We start from the raw sequence: 25,893 nt of genomic DNA on the forward strand, positions 1-25,893 counted from the left end.
ATAAAAGTATAACTACATAATATCTATTTGAGGCAGGGAGTAAGATGTGGTCTGTTTATGCCTTAAAAGTTACATGATAAATAAATAAGGTCTTACAACCAGAAGACAGTAGTCAATTATTAACATTAACAGCATAAAGTAGGCCAAAAAATATTTACCTTGGTAGATGAATCATTAATATAAAGGGAATAAGAGTAGTGGCCCAAGGACGCTTCCCTGAGGTACCCCAATATCACAAATAGTGGGGCTAAATATCTTCAACATAACTTAAAACAAAATCAAAAATGTTCTTATTTGAAAAATGATTATTTTTTCATTCTCAACCAATCTAGCAATTATTTTCTTAGTTAATTGATTAGTGGTATGGTCCATAAAATGTCATAAAATTGTTTTAAAAACATAATTTAATAGTTGGCTACTCATCAATCCGCTAACTGTTGCAAGTCCAGACAGAGTGTCAGAAAAGTGGGACAGTGTTTTGCCCTGTTCATTTTAACATGAACAGAAACACACAAAACTGCTGACACCTCCTGCACTCAGTCACCAGTGAGCAAATCCGCAAAGCTGCGGATGCAGTTGCCATTTCGGCTCACAATTATATAGATCAGTACAGGGGCTGTATCTGATCTGAGTGTTGTAAAATACTATGCTCCAAATTACGTTCACAAATTAATGTTTAATAGGATTCACATGTGATTGGTTACCACACCACAATTTCCAGTCCTTCCATGTCACAGTTCACATATTTGATCTTTACTTTCTGCAATATGTGTTCATCACTTGCCATGAACTATCACACTGAATGACAGCCAGCAGCTCCACCCAGTTACACATATTCACACCTGGAAGCTACCCAGTACAACTGCAATCTGATCTGCTGGCCACTGAGCAGTTCTACTGGAGTAGTTTGGGGGTTAGGAGCTATACTCAAGGACAACTTAGTCTGTGCCCTCATTACCTCAGTCATGGTAATGGAGGAAGGGCCTTTCACTTTCTGAATGCTCTTTCTGCTCCTGAATACAAATGGTAAGTAGTGATGAGTTCCTGCTTCCATTTATAGGAAGTATTGACTAATCAGTTGTTTTACATCATCATCCATACACTAAAGAGAGACCACACCCAATCAACATCCAGTAAGTCAGTGTAATTCAGAGCAGACGTGTTTGTGGAGGGGCTAAGTGAAAAACCAATCCAATGGAAACCAACAATAGTTTGTGTAGCTTTCAGTCAGCAGTCTAATAATGAATCAGATATTTCCATGGAAGACAAGTTAACTGTCTTAGCTAGCCTACTGAGATCCTTCCTAGTGTCTGACAGAGCAAGACCCTGTGTACTCAGTCACTTCCTTATGCACGAGTGGTGAGATCCTCCAGCCACATTCATGCATTTTTCATGTGACCTTTTAACATTGTGTGAACAAAGATGATGGCAGAAGAGAGCAACAGGAGTGAGCATCTATACATTAGGAGCAAAAGGTCTTCTGCAGTGTTTTCAACCCATGTGGTTCCCAGATATAAAAATAGGTCTCTGGTAAAGTTATTAAACAAAAGTAACAAAAATATCCCATTGGCCTTTCTAAATGGCAACTTCTAACTTTTGTATATTTAAGACCCACAACCATGTCGAGCTACTTAACTTGACTACAACTCTCCTCATCTGGCACTCAGTACAAAGTGTAATCAGTATGAGGTTAACATCCATTTTTAATTAGTTTTAAATGATGATGTAATACCTCAACATGGGACCCACCAAAAAGTTTACTTCTGCTTTAGCTGAATCACTTCATGTGAGACTGTCTTGTGTGTTGACATGATTCTGGGACAATTAAAACATTTTCTATGTTAGCCTTGATTAGAAGAACTGAAATACTGATGGAGTCCTAAACAAATAGTGCTGCTATTAAAGGATAATTACAGTTTTTACAACCTGGACCTTATTTCTAGCATAAAATATGACCATTTACTCACCCAGACAACTTTGGTGTCATTTGGAGTCGTTCGGACTAAATTAGCTCCAGTGGAGCGCTACGTATATCCGTATAATGCGATACACGGGGCACCGAAGCGCAGCCTCTATATAACGCATTATCTGCGGCAAAACTAGTTCATTTCACCAATATTTTGTTATGATACGTTAGTGCTATTCCCCTCCGAGCTCATGGAGGCGTGTGAGACTAGGAGATACGCGTCTGGATGTGTCAATAAACGTCTATCACAACACTGGAGGATTTCTGCTCAATGATAAACCGGGCTGTGGTAGAGACGTTCGGAAATGACATCATCCAGATCAGAGGTTAGTAGGTCAACCTACAGACCCCGGATGTTGAAAACATGCCACCACGCTTATCCTTTAATATTCCGTATGTTTCACTTTTATTAATTATTATTATTATTAATTAAGGAAATCTCTGCTTTTAAAATGTATGCTACGGACTTTCAAATGCTTCATCAAATCTGACGCCTTATCCGTTTTTGAAGCTACTAGCAACCTGTGCACATACATTGAGTCACTGCTCTCCACACATGAACCTCCATCTGGAGGAGAAGGCCTGTTGTTTTTTCCCTGAATGCTTACCACGTGTAAGCTAGACCACAACAGCCACCACAGAAACAACCATTAATTCTCTCTTCCTCTTGAATAACACATTTATATAGAGCATTGGTGCACCGACATATAAATTTGAATCCTACTGTCTTGAAAACTTAGTTGTACAAATGTGACTTAAGCCGATTGGCAGTCCTGTAAAAGTATATTTTGCTATTAGCTCCCAAGCAGCTGTTGCAATACTAAACTTATTTTAACAAAAGCAGCAACACAAGCACCAGAAATATACTTTCGCTTTTACTTTCTTTCACAAGTAAGAAAACAAAATGAACAATTTCATTCAGAAGATATACTTTTATATGATTATTTATATAATTGTAAGCTAAATAATAATAGTTATACTGCCATGTATAGGCAGCATCAGTATCAATACAGGTATTGATAGAATAATGGTATTGTTGAACTTCTGACCTCAGACATTTTACTAAATTTGCCTCTCTCCTTTTTAATGTAGTCTACATCACAGTGACTCCACCTTTCTAAAGATTGACTAGGGGCATTCAAAGAAAGAACTCAAATTGGCAGGTCCTCTATTTCAAAGCCCACTAAAGACAGACAAAATGGCAAGGGAGCATCTCACCCACGCTGCCAGGGCCTTCCTCTGCTTTTCTTTTGTTATTCACTATCTTGCACAGTAGTTAATTTGTTGAAAAATCTATAGCAAAGGCTTTCTTGTTCTCTCCCATTACCTGTGCAATCCCCTTCTGTTACTGCCCTCTTTGTAGCATTTACCACACCACCTACTCTTGATCCCCTCCCATTATTCAAAGATGCAGTATAAATTCATCTCTTAATGATTGTTTGGTGGGAGTTCACAAACTTTCATCTCATTGGGTTTAGAATATTTTTGACATTGTAGACCATTTTATGATTGTTGTGTCTTGAGAATGGTCCCTGTAACGAAATGTCAACTCTTTTTAATAAATCAATGCAGAGGTGATAAGCGTGTGTGGGAATTGACTTTTTTCTTTTTTCTGGTTTTAAAAGGTGGGCCATGTTTGACTGTTTCTTGGGGGAGACTTATACATGCTGGTTTTTTATTTTTTGGTAGGTAATGGGATTGGGGAGAGTGTTTTGGTGCTCAGTTTGGTCCAGTTTTGGTAAGTCATTTTAAGGGGTGACTTTTGGTTTAGTCCTTGTAAGGAGTCTCTTAATCTCTGGTAGGCTTATCAAGTTCTACTTGTAGGTATATTGTGTGGCTGTGAAAGTGAGTAGAGCTATATGCTCAGGTTCACGTCCATGGGGTGCTGGTGGTGGCAGCATAGCAGTCCCACTGGTTTTGGTGATTAAAGACCCTCTTGCCGCTAACAGCCTGAAGATTAGGGTTGAGTTAGTTAGCCCTTTTAGTTAGTGGAGGTTTTTGACTTCCTTGTTTGTGGCTACTTAAATGTGTTTTTCTGGACCATTGTGTAACTGGATTTTGGTACTTTGACTTATTTTGGGTCTTGATTAAGTGAGTCATGGCCTCTGTAGTGGAGGATATTGTGGCTTCTCCTTGTGAGGAGCTTTTGGAGCAGTGCACTAGGGACCAGTTCTTGAAAATTGCTGAACACTTTAAGATTGAAATTCCTGATAAAAAGCTGAAAGACACCATAAAAAAAACTGTGAAATGTAAATTGCTGGATGATGGTGTATTGGTAATTGAGGAGGTGACTCAAAATGACATATAATATAAAGTAGTAAAGAAAAGGTTTTTCAATGACAGTAAAGAGGGGGCATTTATAGTCATTCAAAATGAATAAAAACATTGCCAAATTACCATATTACACTTTGTAGAATACCTTATCAGCCAACAACAAACAATAAGCCGCCTATAGTTGGTAGTTCAGGTGATGGTAAAGTTAAAGATGTCGTTAGAGGGAGAAGATGGATGCTTGGTGAAAAAAGAGGGGACAGAGCTCCACTAACTGCCTGAAGTGCCTGCCAGCGAGTTTCCCAATGAATGTTACACAAGTTAAGCTGTTTAAAATGATTGTTGAATTACTCATTTTATTAGTCTGGAAGAATTGAAAGAATGTGTGTCCACTCCAGAGCAACTTTTCTGTGTTAGTGCAGACAAAAGACATTTTTGTGGTGCAGTCAGAGCCAGCTGCCATACTGACGGGCAACAGCAGTAAGGTGGGCAAAAGTTCAGGTTCAGACTGAGTAGTTTTGTTTGAGGACACAGATGGTTGGAGCTAATGTGAAGTATTGTTGCATCACGTCATTAAGCGGTTTTCTCAACCCTGCACAGTTAATGTTAATGAATGGAAATGATGGCAATGAGTAGAGTGATAAAACTAAACATTCAAATGCAAAAGAGACCGTCTTTTTATGCTGTTTGTACAAGTCATTTTATACACAAATCTGAAGCCATTCTTTTATCATTTCACACAGTCAAAGTCTTGTAGTAGCTAGCTACAACACTAATACTGAAAATTCCACCATGCTTATTAAAGACGACAATTGCCTGCATAGCAATTATCTGGAAAAATTACTTTTACTTTTTAATTATTGGAAACTAAAATTTTCTCTGTGTGTCTGCCCACATGCAGGTGATAACATACCTTCCACTAAACACAGGGGCTTCTTCTACAACATGTTTTTGTAAGCCACTGAAGGATTTAAAAATATGCAAAACAGTTACATAACATTTCTAAATTATTAACTTCTTTATGTGGCTTAGACACAGAGTTGGAGATATAAATGCCTTATGTAAGGTCTTATATTATTAAAGAGGACAAGTTTCAGTGGTGTATGTGCTGAGGTCCAAGTGTGGGCTCATAATTGCTTAAGAGATCTCAGCTATTTATAGTTGTAGAACCCCACAACATTGACATCATGCAAAATTTTCTTATTCTGGCATATCACTGGATCAACCTAACTGAAAATGATTTTCTCTGAATTCACAGACAGATAGACCAAAACTTGACTTCATTTGATGTAAAATTCCAGTGACGAATGTTAGGTGCTAATGCTGATAACACTAGTGTAAGTCAATGGTGAAGCAAACCACGCATCTTAACTGCAATTCCAGCACTCAAAAACATGATGGTACGTCCCCATTTGCACTGTACCGTCCCCTTTTTGTGAGGTAATCAAATGCCATGTAAGGCTAGTGTAAAAGTTCTGAGTTGAAATAAAGTTTAATGGAGATTAATGTTCTCATTTTTTTCTTAAGCAACGTTAATAAGATTTTTGTGTGGTTGCCCCGTGAGCTTTGTTGAATTCACATTTCACTGATCCACAATGAAAACACTGCAATGGTTTTTCTATTTTCTTTATCTGGATATTTTTGGAAGTTTTCTTTTTCAACAAGTGTTAGTTTGTGCTCTAGTTCTGCATCTTTATCAGGGATAAAAGGTCATGCTGTCTGTTGTTCCTTAATACACAGAGATGGTTTGAGAGTTCTCAACAGAACACTCTTGTGCAGCGTCAAACAGTGCACAACATTTCCCACAACTGTCCTTTTGACACCATAGGCTCTTTTGAACCTTCCAGAGCATTTAATGCAATCATCAATTAATCAATCAATTAGTGAGCCTCAGAGTGTCCTCTAGGCAGGTTGCAGAGGCAGTGCTACTGCAAGATAGATAGATAGATTAGATAAAGAGTAGAAACTAAACAACCTCAGATTTAAATGCATAAATTCAATGACTGATTATATTTGAATATCACCGCGCCAATCACAACACATCATCAGTTAGAGACAAAATATGCTTTGCCACTGTTAGCTAGAAAAATATTCCCTCAGATGTAAAGAGAGGGAGTAATAGACTGCAGGGACAGTAGTAGCAGAGATCACCACAAGAACAACAACATAGAATATAATGTGCTGCCTCGATGATTACTTCACCGAAAAAGTTCTCGATTGGAAATACTACATCAATGAATGTGAGACAGATCCAAGAGAAGGTGCTACATGCCAAGTGGACACAAAGTTTCTTATGTAGGAAAAGTTTAATAACAAAGCTGATGTCACCAGAACTGCGTAAAGTCATGAACATGGTTGGAAAATTATATTAAAAATAATCAACTCAAGGTGGTTTGCTGCACTCAACTTCATGTGATTTCAAGAAAAATGCACTCATCTCAAAGTGTTTAACTGCTATGGGTGAAGGACTTGACGCAAAGACTGCTTTTAAGTAGACGTGCTAACTCTCCTTTCTGAACTGACAAAAGAAGTGCACACATTTTTGGAAGACTCCCCTCTTGCTGGGCATTACACTGACGGTAACTTTTGTGCAAAACCGGCCTACTGAGCAGATATATTTGACCAGTTAAATCAGCTCAGTGTAGCAGCCTGAAGCTTCAGCTCACACAAGTTGACCTTGCTTCATTGTGGACACCAGCTGCCAGTCAATATACCGCTCTGTCTAAACAGGCAATCAAATTTCTGGTGCCTCTCACCACTACCTATTTATGTGAGTCAAGGTTTTCCGTTTTTGTGTCACAAAATCAAAGGCAAAGAACAAACTGAAAGCAGCTTTGAATGCTACTCTGTGTATCAGTCTCTCACCCATCCCACCATGACTTGCTCTAATTATTTCCGAGAAGCAAACCAAAGTGTCGGGTAAGTAGAATATTTATTTTAGCTCATTACAGCTACATATTTACAGTCCTTTTTTTTCACAGTCTTTGTCATGTTTTTTTTTATTTGTAAAGAACTGAACTGAACTGATTTAAACGATTGTTGGTCCAGTTTGTTGCAATGTGCTTCACCACTAGATGCTACTAAATCCTATACACTGCACCATTAAAATCTAGAAAATTACAAGGTGTTAAGTGAAGAAAATGAAGAAAATATCTTCCAAAGTAGTAATCTAATACATTTAACAAACCAGTTTTAAATTATCTTGACAAAATCTATAATAGATTGTACAAAACCCCATGAAAATGCACAATTTATTGCCGGAGTGTTATAAAACTGCTATTTCCAAGGTTAATAATGAGCCACCAAGCCCTATCAAGACATTGTTTATTTAACATAAAATATAATGATGGCTGCACTTTCTCACACACCATTCCTTCACTTAAATATTTAAATATTTGTTCTTGTCCATCTGGAATAAGTACACTCAGTGAGGACATCGGGAACCTTTAAAGCAGCCGCAGTTTGAGCGCATGCTCGTTCAACATGATGCTGCCTCTTCACAAATCAAGCCTGAAATATTCCCTTGTGTTGACCTGCTCAGTTCCTTTACCTGCGTCACTGAAGCCTAAGACAAGATGCTGATTGATTGCTTTCAGCAGGGGAGCAGTGATGAAAATATCTACAGTCCAGTGAGGGAAAAAAAGAAGCAGCTACAAACATAGAACACAAAAACACAGAGGCAGGTGTTTAAAAATGCCTTTTTTTTCAAAATTTAAATCAGGGCTACCTCATTTCAACTGATGAGGGTTATAAAAATAAAATAAAAACTCCACGTGACTTATATATTTAATATCACAACTATGGAATCATTTCTCACAACTCTTTGGTGACTTTGCCATCATCTCACATGTCATGTCAATAACTGTTATGAATTTCCGTGGTGCTTCTCCATTTTAATGGAATCATCTTTGGTTGAAAAGCGTTTCTAAATAGTAACAGTATCAATTATTGCGTCACAGGAAAGATTTGTATTAGAAGAGATCACAGAAGCCTCCAAATAAGGAATTCTTCACTGGCTATTGCTTATTATGTGTGATTGACTGAATGAGGTTATTAATCAGCTAGATAAATCGAGAGCATTGTGACTTGCACTTGTGTGTAGTGCTGAACAGTATAAATGATTATAATGCTTGGTTGGTGGGGGAAAAAATGGACCAACCCATTCTATGTGAGGATGTAAAAAGTTTTTACTATACATTGATTATATACACTCACCGGCCACTTTATTAGGTACACCTTGCTAGTACCGGGTTGGACCCCCTTTTGCCTTCAGAACTGCCTTAATCCTTCGTGGCATAGATTCAACAAGGTACTGGAAACATTCCTCAGAGAGTTTGGTCCATATTGACATGATAGCATCACGCAGTTGCTGCAGATTTGTCGGCTGCACATCCATGATGCGAATCTCCCGTTCCACCACATCCCAAAGGTGCTCTATTGGATTGAGATCTGGTGACTGTGGTGGCCATTTGAGTACAGTGAACTCATTGTCATGTTCAAGAAACCAGTCTGAGATGATTCGCGCTTTATGACATGGCGCATTATCCTGCTGGAAGTAGCCATCAGAAGATGGGTACACTGTGGTCATAAAGGGATAGACATGGTCAGCAACAATACTCTGTGGCGTTGACACGATGCTCAATTGGTACTAAGGGGCCCAAAGTGTGCCAAGAAAATATCCCCCACACCATTGCACCACCACCACCAGCCTGAACTGTTGATACAAGGCAGGATGGATCCATGCTTTCATGTTGTTTACACCAAATTCTGACCTTACCATCCGAATGTCGCAGCAGAAATCGAGACTCATCAGACCAGGCCTTTTTCCAATCTTCTATTATCCAATTTTGCTGAGCCTGTGCGAATTGTAGCCTCAATTTCCTGTTCTTAGCTGACAGGAGTGGCACCCGGTGTGGTCTTCTGCTGCTGTAGCCCATCCGCCTCAAAGTTCGACGTGTTGTGCGTTCAGAGATGCTCTTCTGCATACCTCGGTTGTAACGAGTGGTTATTTGAGTTACTGTTGCCTTTCTATCAGCTCGAACCAGTCTGGCCATTCTCCTCTGACCTCTGGCATCAACAAGGCATTTGCGCCCACAGAACTGCCGCTCACTGGATATTTTCTCTTTTTCGGACCATTCTCTGTAAACCCTAGAGATGGTTGTGCGTGAAAATCCCAGTAGATCAGCAGTTTCTGAAATACTCAGACCAGCCCGTCTGGCACCAACAACCATGCCACGTTCAAAGTCACTTAAATCACCTTTCTTCCCCATTCTGATGCTCGGTTTGAACTGCAGCAGATCGTCTTGACCAAGTCTACATGCCTAAATGCATTGAGTTGCTGCCATGTGATTGGCTGATTAGAAATTTGCGTTAACGAGCAGTTGGACAGGTGTACCTAATAAAGTGGCCGGTGAGTGTATATTCCAGCCAGGACACTACAAATAACTGAGTATAATAAGAAATATTCTAGCTGGGGAACAAATTGGCCTTGATCTCTTTAGTATGTATTTTCCTGCAGCTGTATCTTTGGACAGACATGTACAGTAACGTTACGCCTTTTTGACATTACTAAAGTTGGATTTACAAATCTATGTTAAAATGTAGCTTATTGGCTAAGTCCATAGCCTTGCGGTTGTTTGTCTCCACCAATCATTCAAGTTGCAGTTTACATCAACATCTGTCCAAGACTTTTAAGGAATTTAATAAAATCACAACAGTTTCAAGGTTTCCATTCAGTATCCTACCAAATGTGAGATATGGCCACAATCTCCCTTGAGTTATGGCATTGAATAATGGCCAGAAAAGTGTTTGTGCAGAAGATTATGATGACATAGTGAAGTTGACATTTGACATCACCTTATCCTATTAGACATTTGTGTGAAACTTTGTCATAATTAGCATATTCATTTTTTAGTTATGGCCATTAAGGTGTTATTTGAGGTCACAGTGACCTTGACCTTTGACCTCTGACCACCAAATGCTGTTTATCCTTGATTGGACATTTCTGCCAAATTTGAAGAGATTCCCTCAAAGCATTCCAGAAATATCACGTTCATGATTATGTGACAGACGGATGGACGGGCAACTCAGATACATAATGCCTCTGGCCACAGCTGTCGCCTGCGGCATGAAAACAGCAGCATGGATGTAATCAGTGTCCAGTGTTTTTGGACTACGATAATGGATCAATTGGATTTTTACCAGTCTTTAACCAATCACCATTTATTTATTAACATCTCTTTCCTACAATGCCTGTAACTGAAGCTTCCTTGTTTCATGCTGTGTTTTTGTTTTCTTTACACTATTAATGATCTACATACTTGATGATACTTGAGGAACACTTGTTTTATGTTACGGTTGCTCTATTTGTGAGACACTTGGGGGCTCTCTACGTCGTTATTGTGTCGCACTTCGTAAACGTTTCACCCCTCAAAAACTGAAACATTGAGTTCTGCACGAAGCTCCTTGTTGATGATTGGCTCATTAGTTTGTGGTATCCCTGAGCCAATTACTTTCTCTTTCACCTCCTTCAAAGACACACTCACAAGAAAAATGAGGAGGAATTAAGTAAAAAGGGAAACATGTACAGCATACAGCCATGGTGAAAGTCTCATCAAAGACACTCATATGTCTTTTCCTGCTTTTTAACTTCAAGATCAGCCTACCTGTATGCTCACCGTAAATTTGTCCATAACACTTCTCCTAGAGCACCGGCAACTCCTTCATGAGTGAGGACGTGACTCACACATCTATGTTCATATAATCGTGATGAGGGGTAACTACTTTTAAATAAACTGGATTTCATGTACTAAAGTTTGTTAAAATTCTGCTGTCTTTATGTGACACCCAACATGGCCCTTGTGTAAATTCTACAAAGTACATACTATACAGAAATATAACATCACACCTTATTAGTGTGCCTGTGACCTCACAAGCACACACATATAAATCTGTTTACCTCACTTGGCTTTTCAATGCTGCTTGTAGCCTGTTCAGATTTTTTACATTTATTGTGGGCACAACTACTGCAGAGCTTCAGGAGCAGGGAAGTCATAGCAACAACAAAGACGGTGAAAAGCAGTCAGAAATGAAAGAATAGCAGAGCTCAACTTGCAGGAGACAATACGAGAGTCAACATTTGTAGAACAGAGGCAATTGTGCTTTTAAATATGCATGAAATTATATTTTTTGTGCTTTAAAACTGAGTTTAGATTCACACTAACATTCAACAGTTTGCATTACGGTTATACTTTCCTAAAGACATGGGAGTACAGAGGAGAGAGAGAAAATCCTCCAACTGTGTTGTGCGGATGCACTGCGTAGGCTGCCAGGGTCTTTTACTCAGGCTTCCAATAATATTGGTTAATTGCAAGATTTCTCTAGCTTCTCTCAGCTTGCATCACGAGTAGGCGTGGAAGAGTTTACAGCAGGGGTATATTGCTGCTGACAGAATACAGTGTTCTGAATCTCTCTCTCTCTTAATTGTCATTCCCTGCTCACAGGCACATTTTTCTGGCAGTATCCCTTGAGAGAGGTTTCCCCAGAATCTACGTAAAAGGATTCCTTCCCACGCCATGGTCTTAGGAACATCTCATTTTCATCCTCCCTCGCCTTGCTCATGCACACGCACACTCCCTCTCACCCTGGCATTGTGTCCTTGTGTCTCCCTGTTCTCTCACTCTCATGTTTTCATTTTCTCTTCACTTCTTAACTTCTCTGGGCTTCTCTCTACTTCCCGCCCCCCCCCTCATATCTTATAGATCCTCTGTGGGAGGCAGCATCTCCCTCACACTGCAGGCGTGGGCCCTTACTCTGACAAATGACATGCCGGGCCCACCAGCTTGCGTGGGGGAAGAAAAGCTTTAAGTTAAGAAGGAGGAATAGATTTGATTGGACGGTGAAACTCAGGGGCTGTATCTTGGTGAGCAGTATTTGATCGAGCTCAGGCAAGAAGTGAGAAATACAGGAAGAACTGCAATACTACATCACACCTGCAGTATATTTTCAGAGATAATGACCACAAACACTGCACAAAATGGTCAAGCTGTCAGCTGTGACAATATGAATTTATGGTAAAACATTAACCATGATATTGTATAAACATTTGTCTAGACTGCTTGTAACAAAAGCATTAGCTTGCATTTTGGTCAGGTTGATGTTTTTCAATAAATCACTTACGAGTGTTCCTTGGCCAACTGCTGGGCCAGAGAAATGGCTGTAGGATCTCGGTCTAAGGCCAACACTGTGACATCAGGAACCATATTCAGTATCGCTTTGGTATGACCACCACCGCCAAATGTCATGTCCAGGACCACCTACATGCGAGAAAGTAAACAACACATTTTACTCACAACGGGACTCCATATAAACAATTAATCATCATTTTATCATCATAATGTTAATTCTTCATTTAGCTGTTGAATTCACAGTGTTGCACTTTTTCATAACTTGTCTTATCTCAGGCCTCATATCAAAGCTGAATTCAAAATGTATATATATTTATATGTTCAAGGTAGACTTCCTCAAAATACAGAATATAGATATAATTGATAAGGCAGGCTGTTTTCAGCTAGAAATACAAAGACAGACTAGCAGGAACAAGTAAAAGCCTGTAAAACATATAGGAGCGATAAGGCAGCAGTTTTAGCAACAGGTCAGTTTTGTAAGGTCATGGGTTTATCCAGATTAGTGCTGACAGATTTTGGAGACTTATGAGCCATGTTCTTAATTGTCTAGAAAAAGACCTGTAAGTGGTAATGTCCCTGATGTGGACTGGTACAGCATTCCAATCATGTGCTGCTTTGATTGAGAAGGCAGATTGACTAAAAGCAGATTTTCGCAGTGGGATAATGCAGTTTCCTCTTGTGACTCCTCTAGTGACCTGATTTGGATTTACTCGTCACCTAACAAAGCTACTGAGTGGAAGAGGAGCCAGACCATGTATTATTTTGTAAATGAGGCATATGTTTGCGTATTTTATTAGGTTTTCTCAGCTCAAAAGATTATATTTTTCCAGTATGTTGCAGTGGTGAAAGCTATTCGGTTTCTTGTCCATGGTTTGTTTATATAATGATTCCAGTGGTGTCAAGGTTGAGCTAATTGCTTGTGACCAACTTGTTAAACAGTAAGTCAGGTGTGCTTCGATCATAGCATTCATGTTCACTGTAGATGCCTCAGTTGACATACAATTCCTAATTTATCTAAAATTTGCCAGGTTGTACTTTACCCTGTTGCAGACCTTCTAAATCTTAGATCAAAATGTACTATGGAAAAAACAATCATACAAGATAAACATGACAGCGCCAGAACATTTTTTTTACCCATTCTTTAAATGACCTCAAATGTATTGCAAATTGTGACACATGTTACATTTTTTTGAGTCCTAGAGCAGTTTCCATAGTCCAACTAAATCATTATTATTTGTCCTCTTCAGTAATCAAAAGCATAACAATAAATAAGATCAAATTTGATGGCGTTAACCTTGATCTTTATTAGGCAGAAAAAATATAGGTCCTCAAATCTGACACATACTAGTAGAATTTAATGTGTTTTTAACACAGTGAAAAGAAGCAGCTGATAATGAGTTGTGTGGTTTGACCACGTATCAGCCACATCCACTTGTGATAACATGAACTTTCATTAGAGCTAAACATATTTCAGATCAATATTCCAAATCAGTTTTAGCTGCACTAATCAATATTTGTATATGAACAATAACTCAAATGACTACTTGTGTGAAAGGGGTTGCTCGTGGTAACAAACCCACAGAGAATTATCACTCTGAAGTTCCTCTTTGCTCTTTGTAGCATTTCATTGTCTTTTCGATTATGTTTTTGCAATTTAATTGTTGGGTTCACGTTCATCACTGTCATCAAACTTGTTTCCAGGGACAGGAGGCAACTGATAAACCACAGTGTAACCCCCAGCAAACTGGTCAGGGAAGGTGGTAAGTGCTGCCACCTAACTATAACTACAAGAAACCTTGCGTCACCAGTTATAAAGAGACACTTGTTGAAACACTGGCAGTGCAGCGGTTAGATGTTCCTCTCATGTCCCCATCTGTCTGTGACTGACGGAGCCATTTGCCTCAATTTGTAAAAACTCTCAAGCATTTCGGACATTGCAACATGCTGCCCTGATTAATTACTGTAAAGAAAAAGGTAGGATATCATCGATCAATCAATCAGCTTCTGACCTGAATCAAACAGATCCAGACACATCAGTTCATTTACTCACTATAATATAGTCATAACAGCAGCTCACTACTATCATTTGCTGGTAAATCCTGTAAATTTACTGTATGCTACCTGCCCAAGTTAGTGATTAGCTGGCAGAACATAGTGGAGCATTTAGCTGCTAAAGACCCAGACATATCTCTCACAAAGGGAATATTAGACTTACATTAGTCAGTTTACCAGAGCCATAATATGCACTGCAGGGTGTGATCCGTCGCTCCTTTGCCATTGTTGCTATAATTTACTGCAAAACTATAATCCTCAATGAGGGAATTACAATAATATAGAATATTTGCCATAATGGTAGTGTTAACTATAGGAGTAAAACTCACTGTTAATCGAACTGAACATTGTGAGTGGAATGATTTGGAGACTGTAGACGTCGCATTAACACACTTAGTAATACCTTAATACATCAGTGGATGCAGGGTTGCCAACTGTCACGCTCTTGGTGGGATGGTATCACGCTCTGTCTCATGATCTCACGCTACCAGAACAAATGTCACACCAAATAAAAATAAATGACGCTATGATGAAAAAAAAGTAATCAGCTAGGCGCAGGAGGCCTCCCACAATGATGAAAAATGAGTCCTGGAGATTTTTGGTCTTTATTAAAACTTTTTAACACGTTGGAGTAGAGGTGTAAAAAGATTTGAAAATATATATGAGAAGTCTGTTTAAGAAGATTTACAAAAGAACATGTCACGAAAAGATGTGCAAAGATGAGTCATTTGACTTTGGAAAGTTGATAGCACCCTTTGTTGTCATTCGAAAAGAAAGTCAAATTAAATAGAAATGTGTAGAAGTGCGTCATGCTGACAGCCACAAATGTAAGGAGGATTTGAATTAGCAGTGCATGACAACATTCAATCGTGTCATTTTTACCTGGAAAGAGAAAGAGAAAGCAGTCAAGTCAAGAAATTAACATTTGTGACTGACCACTGAGTTTAGACCAACAAAGCTAAGATACCACCAGAGTATACAAACAAGATACTACCTTGTTTTCTTCAACCCACTCTGAAAAATAGAAATTCAAATGGAGGCAACCACTGGACAGCCATTAGTCAAAAACTGTGGACCAATGTTTGAAGATGCGGAGATCTGGTTGTTCATGTCATGTCAAGTAAAATGTCCTTACCAATAAGACCCAACTACAATTCAGCCCAAAACACTGTCATATATATGCACACAGAATAAACAAATATTTTAATGTTTCCAACAAACATAAAGGCACATTAATAAAAAAATTAAGACCAGCTACTTTTTTTTTTTTTAACAGAAAGTTTGGGATAATATTCAATGTGATATGTGGTTCTGTTAGAAATCTTTTGATCCAGTTAATTTTAGATTTCTTTTTAATCAGAGACACAGACATAACCGGTTTGTTTGGTTTAATGTTGTGTGGTTTATTTTTCCAAATAAAGTTAAAAAGCCTGTCTAAACAAGAGATTAAATGTTTGGTGACATCAAGGTAGGATAAGACATAAGAGGTTCTTGTCTTTGTAGCAACTGGCCCCGGCTCCCGATGGCAAGTGTAACTCTGCCCCACCATGACAATGGATGTTGACTGGCCGATGATCTCAGGAGTTGGGCGGCTAGTAGCTGAGATGACTGGCCGACCCCCAGCCAGCTGCTTCTCACATCTACGAAAATGTACGCTGGTGTGGGCCAATCAAAAATGCAAAAGCTGTTTTGATTTGATGGGGGATGTTGGTACATTGATAAAAAATAACTTTAAACAGCAATATGGACAGCATATTACAGGCATGCCCTTTAAAAAAATCATTATTGCTTTCAATGAATACTCATGAGTCAGTACTTTTGAGCAACCATATGTTCAGGGCTCTATGACAGAATTCAAAGTGTATTCTTCTTACAGTTCCATCACTATGCTTGTTTTAAGGATAAAGATTTTCTTTTTGAGAACAAGGTGAATATTATAACTTGACTGGTCGACATGACATTTTCCAAGTATGACACTGCTGTTTGAAAGTTCAGTCCGTCCTAAAACGATGCAAAAGAGGATGATCAGTGGGAAATATTAGGTTTAAAATCAACAAAGGATACACCATTACATTGTATGGTATGCATTAATTAAATTAACATGTGAATACCTACAGTATCTCTGAATATTTTGCATGCCAATCTTATGCCAATATTATGGAGTGTTACATCCATTAACTGTTAAACACCATTTATGAATGCATCAGGAGGGGGTATAGGGTGGAAAACTATTTAATATTTATATAATATTTAATATAGTCAATAAAGTATATAATATCTGCCAACTATCCTGCCATAGCACCTTTACAGCTACTCAGGTAGCTGTTAACTTAGCTGTGTCTCTGTAACAACACTGGCAAAGAAGGAAACCTGTCCTGTCCAGATATATTTCCTTTTATATTTCCTGACTGCCATAGCTACAAAAAACTCATCCCTGCACTGACTGAGCAGTCTGAAATAGTTTGAATAATTGTATGGATTATGCTTTACTTTTCTTTTCTTTTTTTTTCTTTTTTTTTTTTAAATTTCTGCTCAGTGATTTATTATAATGTCAGCAAATGGTAGGGAACAGATGTAAAATGACACAAAAGGAAATGCCAGCTATTCCCCACAAAAACATTAAACATGTCGATCGATAGTGACGTTGAAGGTGGGGTGTGTGCGTGCATGTGTGAGGGAAGAAGTGATCAATGGCGGTTCCCTCTCCTTTCCAGCGCACAGCAGCAGATGGGGAGGGGGTGTGGGCTAGTGGGATGAGTCACACGCATAATGAACTTGCCTGTTGTGCTATTCAATACAAAAAAAGGAAAACACAAACACAAACAGCAAAGTAGGATAGCTTTTTATCGAAACAGTCAACATAAGCAACCAGGAGACAAACTGGTCCTCAACTGGGGTGTTTGCAGGACTTGTCACAACAATCTTTTGTCACATCTTGAGGAAGCTGTGGCCAAAAGACCAAAGGTAATGTCTATTTTTTTTCACTGAAGCAAGTGATAAAAAAACCCACCACCAACTGATACTTAGTATTCTCAGAGGTGGTTGGTTAGTAATATTAATACTGTATGTTTATTCACAATTGAATCACTGCTGCACTGAAGGTTGAGTACAGGTTTTACCCCCTACTTTTACACAAAAAACACACCGAGTTAACTTAAGCTAAAAATTAAATGCACAGAGCCAAAACTTGAGAATTGAATGTTTACAAGGTCATTTACAAGGTAAATTTAAAATCTAGGTCCTTCATCCTGAGGGAAAATAAGCTTCTTGAAAAGCCCCGAATGGCGTTCTGTAAATCTTCCCTCTTTTTCATGAGCTGCTTCTGCCACCAGATAGACAAAACAACTCCTTGAAAAGAGTTGGTGATAATGGGTTTGGCATTTGCGATGATGATTGACACCAAACTTGGGAGTGAGTCATTCACATTGATATTTCATACAGAGGGGTGTCAGTGAGGCTCTCAGCTAGACCAGGGCTTCCCAGAGAAAGCTGCAGATTGGAGTTAAGCCAGAACACAACGTGAGTCATTTCTGTCTCTAAATAAAGAGACAATAATTAAAATAAAAGTAATTACTGTAGTCTATATTTTGTTCCCTATTCAAGGTGTGTAATATCTGCCTTTCCCAGCAGAGGGAATAGGAGAGTTAGGAGTGGTCCGAGTGGTGCAGTCTGACAGTGAAGCTGCAAGGTGCTATAATGCAGGACACTTCAGCAGTTACCCCACAGCATTCTTAATGAGAGCTCTTTTTTTAACTAAAGTAAAAGGTTAACACATTATAGACTGTCATTTGTTGTGTTAAAATCAGAAACATGGAAGAGAGCATCTATTTAAAGAGATCATACAAACATATATAGTGTGAGAAAGTATCATTTTTTGCATTAATGAGATTTTGGAAACATAGCTCACGCAACTGTAAAAACATCCTGTATATGGTGGCCGTACGGAAAAAGGTGGCCTCATCTCAAGTCTTCTTATGGTTGAATTCATTACGAAAAGGGGAAAAGGAACCTGAGAGAAGGCTGGGTACTCACCTAAATCCTACTTGTGACTCCCCAGCCCAGGTCAGTTACAGTGGGGGATCTAAAATGTCATTGAGGGGAGTTTTTACAGATCTTGTTACACTAACACACAGACCATTAGGGAGACAGATACACAGGTACAGGATCGCTTTTCTTGTCGCGTCCGTTGCCATGGTAAGAGTGGAGGGAACCGGTTTGCATTTCTTTCTCTGTCACACAAAGTTCATGGCGAGATACAAGTGCACATGAATTGGCCAGGTTTGTGGCATGAGAGCCTTGTATGAACAGATGAAGGTGGAGGTTGTGATTATGGGAATGATGGGGGTTTTGACAACTCGAGCTTTAAGTGTTGTAGTGCAGTGGTTACATACCTGACCAATGCACTTTGTGCGATTTTGGAAATAAATGTAATGCTTGAAACTGCTGCAATTCTCAAACAATATTACTATTCTCATACAGTAGAAGAAGACTCTAAAACAATAAACCCATAGACACACCTGTCTCACATCATTAGAGTTTCAGTACTTGTCTACATGTTTGTCTGCAGCTTATGACATGTTGATTTGAACTACTGTAAAAATAAGTATATCAGATTTTTTTCCCCTGACTCTACTTTATTGGCATGAAAGTGATAGGTGTTTGTATTGGTCTTGCAGATAGGAGAGGAGGTGAGGGAAAGGGGGGGGGGGCACCAAAACAGATGGCCAGTGAGAGCAGACGAACTCAAAAGGCATGAAAGCTTCCCGCAATTACTCTGTCAAGAGATTAGGTTGATGGTGATCAGTGATGTTTGAGATGTGTGCAGCCTTTTGCCTAACTCAAGGTATACCAAACATACTGCCCATGTGTCTGCTGGTGAGCACGAGAGAGTGAATAAGTGAACAAGAGATACAGGAGCACACAAATGTTGACAAAACTCTTAGCCAGAGGGCTCCTTCCAAATGCCTCTTTGTATGTTGAGATAATCTCTCTTTTGTCGATGGAATGCTGCAGAGTTGCAACAAATACTTTCATTCCTCATCTATTCAGTGCTGTTAGCAATCTTTTAGCACAAGTTTAAATAAAGGCATTTGAAGAAGTATTTGAGCCAGTTAAGACACGACAAGTCTACACAGCATTTGCTGGCATGCTTTGAAAAAAAAACAGCCTTCTGAAGTTTGTAGGTAATTTCAGAAAGAATAAGAATGAACGAATCCTGTTAGAGGCACTCAGTCACAAGTGTCCATAAAGAAAACCTCTTTCAGACTCAACCACTACATATGCAAGATATTTAAAAAGAAAAATTACATTGTATTGAGTTTTCTGCTCAAAACAGATATGAAATATGGGAAATTTGTGAAGGAAAAAGCGACCAACACATATGGATAATTAAAGCAGGATTTTATTCCAGCAGTGCAGCTTTTTTTTTGCTATCCTTCTTGATACATGTGCTGTGTGTAAAAATTAACCTTTGTTAAATTTAAATCAATAGATTGCTAAAAGATAGAAGCATTACAAAACAGTTTTTTCTATGTATAAGTTTTGGGATTTTGGATGTCAAAACTTCAACTATAGAGGAAGGCTCCATACTTGCCTCCACAAAAGGTAGGGAGGTGGCAGTTGGGGGTTAAGTTTTGATGACTGGTGTGTTAATATTTAGTGTATAAAATTATTTCAACCCTGTTATTTGTAATAAGGTGATAAGAAAGTTATACCATGATAAGGAACATAAAGTAGAATTATCACCTTTCTGAATATGTCAACAAAGACAGAAAATATGTAAGCTTCATAAAAGTCGAATTCATGGATTGCATTAGATTGCACGTGTTCCTAATAAAATGCTCAGTTAGTGTAAATTGTTATATTTTGTATTTTCACTTTCAACTCATTTTTACCTATTTTGACTTTGTGAGTGTGAGACCTCCAGACTACGTTTTATTTCGGCATATTTCACCTCTTACATACTTTTCTACCTCTAGATGGTGCCTGAGGAAGAGCACCATACTTAAACCCTTAAACCGTGTTGCATTCCAGAGTAGCTGCTTATCCAAGCCATGTGCGTTTACATTCATGTACATATTGAGCATGTTCATTTCTCTCACTTTTTTTTGTATTTGATGGCTACCTTCTTCTCTGATTATTCATCTTTGCAAAAGTTTACGTTACTGCACCCATGGAAAAATCTGTAATAATACTACATGTGTCAATCACTGAACTGTGACCTACTGAGATTTCACCTTAAACAAGCAGACTTGGTCACACTCTTTCTTTTGCTGGAGATGTGCCCACACCTGCCAACATGTAAGCAAGCAACACATATAACAAGACTGGAAAAGGTTCACACTGCTGGGATCAAACAAAGTCTAACAGGATTCATACTACATACAGTGGTATTATATAAATCCGAATTACACGTTCACACTTAACTAGAGGTTCAACTCACGATTCACAGACAAGCATTATCTTCAAATTGTTTATTCTGTCCTGTCAAATTTTAAAGTTGTTTTTTTCTAATTTGATGCCACAATGAAGAGCAATATTTACATTTATCAAACTGTATCCAGAAAATGCTATCACAAAATATTTTACATGATTAATCAATTAGCACCAAACAATGCAACAAACCACACTACTTAAATGATTATGCCAATGAGGAAACAACAAGCTGCAACTGCAACTCAAACATCTTCTCCTGAAAAAGAGATCAATGTGAAAGAGAGCAGTCAAAGAGCCACAGACTGAAAGAGGCTGCTAGTAAATATGTATCATATACTGCACCGCTATATCCACAGAGGAACAACTGATACACTGTAACAAAGGGGATATTGCAACTTTCGGTCTCCGTCATGGACACTGAAAATAAAGATCACTGAGTAATACCTAAAATCAAAACTTTTGTGTTCACAAATCCTGCTAAATGTTGGAGTTTCTTAAATAGCCAATAAATAAATGTGGATTCTTGTTCACTAGTACAGACTTGGCATCCTAACCCTGTTTTGCCTGTTTATTCTGGACAATTCCCTTTTTTGGATTGGCTGCGACCTGACAGGCCATTGGTTTACAGATATGTTAACAGTCTGTGTAGCACAAGGCAGAGGACATACTGGAAAACTATCTAAACAATTTCAGGAAGCTGAGTAGTCTGTTCTCCCCTCACCTTATATAGGAAATTTCAGGCATATTTGGGGCTGTGAAGAAATACACTGGCATGGTTAAATGTTTCTGTTCCTTCTGTTGTCACCTTGTTTTAAGCATAAACAATGTTCATAAAGTGCTGCTCCATAAGGTAAATGACATAAAATATGTCAACTGAAGTTTTTATTACAATTCCTAAATAAGAAAAAAAACTACACAAACACCTAGTGCAATAGTGGACACATACCTGTATGTTGGAGGTCAGACAAGGAAATACACTATGTAAGCCTTGTACAAAAATAAGAGGACAGAGATAAAGAATGGAGACATCTCCACTGAGTCTGTTATTTTCCACATCAAGAAGACACCTTTAAAAGCCAATCCACCTAGAAAACGTTTTTCACTCACCTGTCTCACAAAGCAGAGCTTCCATTTTATCAAATGTATCAATCCACACGGACTATGAGACACGCACAACACCACAGGACCCCTGTGTTGATCTACACTGAAGAACTACCAGATAAAAGTGAAGTTTCAGTTTCTCTTCTCCTTCTGTTCATCTGCACACTCCTCTCTCTTTAACGCCCATTTGCGCACACTTTTATTTTCTCTCTCTCTTCTATTTTTTTGGCAAGTTAGTTAAATGGAGGTGGGTTGTGAAAGAAAGGGCACGTTGGCCCATTCAAATAGACCCCCAAACCAGTTTGACTCACCACTGTGTCGGTCTAAATGGGTGAATTGTCTTCCTTATACAATAGACCTCTTTCACAGCAAACATTTTGACTTGTCATGGCAGGAAAATAACAGACGTTACTAATAAACATTAATGATACACTGTTATATTTAAGGGTCCCAGTGAAGCCATTGAGCCAGCATGTGTAATACGAGGCCTCTGACACCTGCATACATACATGGCATGCATGTGCTTCTCCTGGTATGACATGTTAAATGTTTAGAAATCAGCTTAAACAGCAGTTGTTTAGACACAGCTGTACTAGCTCATCCTTTGCCATTGTTTTAGATTGCCACTAGAAAATTTCCATTTAATATAATGAGTCTATAGAAAGAGAAAATACACCTGTACTTGCTCACTGCCTGTCACACAGCACCGTAATAAAAAGTAATGTGCCACCCCACAGCTTAACCTTAATATACACAAACACACCATCTCTGTATTTATTGTAATAGGTCTAAGGCCATGACTATGAATGTTCTTCCTGAATATATGCACTACATGATTATGTGGCTGATCAATGGGTTGTGGAAATATAAAAAGGAAGATGAAACTGCCATCGACTGTATTTAATTTGACAATCTGGCAGCAGTATATACTTTAACAGAGGCAAGAAATGTTGCATCTACTTCTTAAAACATTTAATACTTCGGTGGTATGCAAGAAAGACTAACTTTCACAGGGTGAAGGCTAAATAATTTGAATTGTTGTGAAAAATCCACCTATAGTGAGACCTGCACACATCACATGCCAGCCATTTCTGTACCATCATCAGAAGGCCATGTGCATTTTTTTAAAAGCGATACAGACCCACTTTATTCTGTTGTGCGTTTACAGCATGAGGGCAGGTTAACAAGACTTCATTTGTATGGGGGCTCCTGGATGACAACCAGGTTAATAGTTAACTGAAAATTTTAGTCATCTGAAATAATATTGTGGTCAGCTGTTGTTAAGACTACAGACTACAGCAGACACACCTTGTGCTTTCATCTCAGGTGAATTATTATTAACATTTTACAAGAAAGTGTGGCATGATCGCTGTCCAAGGTGCTGATTCTGTGATCGCCAGCGATGTAGGAGCTGTTACAGGACACTCACCATTGTCCCTTCAGTTAGGTAAATTGGCAACGAAACAGAAAGAAAGCATTATTTTGCATCACTAAAACGTGGGGCCCTGCGGGAACACCACAACTGGAGTTACACTCACCTCCACTGTAGAGGAATGGTAACAGAAATCTTAGACACTTAAACACATGAACCCTTCAATAACCTTTCCTAAACAATGCAACAAACAATTAACCTAACTTTATAATATACTGCTAATATTGTATGCTACAAATAGGTATTACAGTGTGAGAAGGTACAGTATATTGGCAGACAATACAAAGACAATGACCACATCACATGTAGGTGTAGGGCTAGTGGATCAATTGAGGTTTGATGGTTAACCACACTTATAAAGCCTATCAGCCTATTGGTATGTACATATGTGGGTACCATACCCATTTTTGAACATCTTTATGTGACGAAGACTTGATTGGAGTCCCAGTGTTGTTTAATTAATTCAGTTTGTGGCTTGAAGACAGTGTGCAGAAGCATTAATGACGTCTGTACAGATTGGCCAAGTGGTGGAGGAGGAACGTATGGAAGAAGTAATCATCTTTGCCCAGTGTATGGTTTGTTTACTATTTTCACCAGTCAAACAAACAAACAAACAACCTTATAAAAACAGGTTAAAAGGACACAAAGAAATTCAGCAACCGACAAAAGAAAAAGACCTTGGCTACGTCCATCTCTATTGAGCTCTAGCACATACTGAGGAGCTTCTACTCATGGCAGGACACACATCCTAGAGAGACAAACCAAAGGTTGTGTCATCGATTACATAATGTTTTTTTAGTCATTCTAACAATGAATGTTTATTAGAGTACTTTTACAAGACTATTCTCTGAAACAACCAACATTATGCTCTGTGCACAAGGTGAAGTCAGAGTTTTCCCAAATATAAAGCTGTTACTAGTATATCACTATAAAACATTGGAATCTCCCACTTCCTGGCACTTTTAACCCCTTCAGTCCTGTTCTCTGGAACAAACTGCCTGATGATCTGAGAAATGTCACACATACGGACACCCACACTTAACTGCAATGCCCACAGCTCAGTTTTGGTGGAGGACATTTGCTGCACCACTCTCTCTACCCTTTGTTTTATGTCTATCTGCACTTTCAAAGTGAAAAACTGCAAAAAATTACTCTTAACACCGGGTGGTTGTCAGTGTTGTTTGAATGTTCTTGTAATTTATTTACTATAATCACGTGTCACTTGTTGCTGTTTGTACCGTAATGTAAAGCATACTGAGTTTGCCTGTAGTTAAATGCGCTATATAAATAAAATAGCCTTGTGATACAGCTGTTGATATATCATGAAGCTTCTTGTAATGTAATCCCGCCCTCACTCTTCTCACCTCAAGTCCAACAACACAACGCCCACAGTGCCCTCCCTTCTTTCTTTTTCCTTTCTTCCTTCCTCTCCTATGTACTCTTCTTGCTTTTTTTCCTCGACATAATTTTCAGATAATACATGCCAGTTCTGCCTTTGTTATATGGATTGCATGGTTTGTTGCATTTCTTATATTTAACCCTGGTCCCTGTCCTCCTCTACATAAAGCTCATAAAGCCCATGTCAAGCATCCGCCCACTTCACGGAGTCCTGAGACTGGCTCTTACACTGTGGTGGTGCTGAGGAGATCCCTGGAGGAACAGGGATAGCAGCACTTGTATCTTCTCTGACACTATGAGCCAATAACTCAATATTTACTATACTTGGGCAATCCAAAGTAACGATTAGTCTTTCGACTTTTTTATAGGCTTTTTGCCTTCTGAAAAAGTAATCTGAAAGTAATTAAATAAAAAAGATGACTTCATGTAACTTCTTTTTGATTAAGTATTGAGTTTTCTTTCTGTCAAAATTAAAACCAAGAGTATCAACTTCAAACTTTATTCCAGGGCATCTAAATATTTTTTCATGTGTGTTTTAGCTGAAATTTGGGACACAAGGGGGAATTTTTGGTTAAGAAATCTTACATGTAGTGGATCATCCACAATGTAAAGTAATCCCATTACCAACAACAATCTGTATGCTCCAAATTATTTGAATGGTGATTTTTATTTAGTTTACATGCTCTAAACTTTTACAAAGAAAGTGATTTACAGGGGAAAGAAAATCACATTATTTGGGGGTCTGGTGGGGATCTGATTTGGTGGCAATGAATGACAGCTGGGAAAGAACTGATTGGACACTGAAAGAAATGGAAAGGGAGGGACCTCTACTGTGTGCATGAGTCATCACTCTCCACCCCCACCCCCCAGCCAAACTGTCTGTTTTTGTCTTGCAGGTTGGAGATTTACTGAGCTACATTTTCTCTGCTGGAAAGATTCATTTTGGCATAAAACTAAATGCAGACTTTAACAAGCAAATGATTGTGATTAACATCATGAGTCAAATATGTATAATGGCCATTCAGATATGACTTTTAAATCAGTCCATATCC

At 38.6% G+C, this 25,893-nt stretch overlaps 2 protein-coding genes across 2 annotated transcripts in view; one reads left to right on the plus strand and one right to left on the minus strand.

Annotated features, from left to right (window-relative positions):
* Positions 1-8,002, plus strand: part of spi1b (Spi-1 proto-oncogene b) — a 162,504-nt gene extending 154,502 nt beyond the window's left edge. Inside the window, exon 6 of the transcript XR_008321665.1 lies at positions 7,983-8,002. The gene's annotated coding sequence lies outside the window, so the exon portion shown is untranslated. The remainder of the gene's footprint in view (positions 1-7,982) is intronic.
* Positions 1-25,893, minus strand: part of mettl15 (methyltransferase like 15) — a 51,192-nt gene that overhangs the window by 9,208 nt on the left and 16,091 nt on the right. Inside the window, exon 3 of the mRNA XM_053324448.1 lies at positions 12,416-12,552. Within this exon, the coding sequence (XP_053180423.1) occupies positions 12,416-12,552 (137 nt within the window). The remainder of the gene's footprint in view (positions 1-12,415; positions 12,553-25,893) is intronic.

The sequence above is a fragment of the Scomber japonicus genome, chromosome 1 (assembly GCF_027409825.1).
Source record: "Scomber japonicus isolate fScoJap1 chromosome 1, fScoJap1.pri, whole genome shotgun sequence".
NCBI lineage: Eukaryota > Metazoa > Chordata > Actinopteri > Scombriformes > Scombridae > Scomber > Scomber japonicus.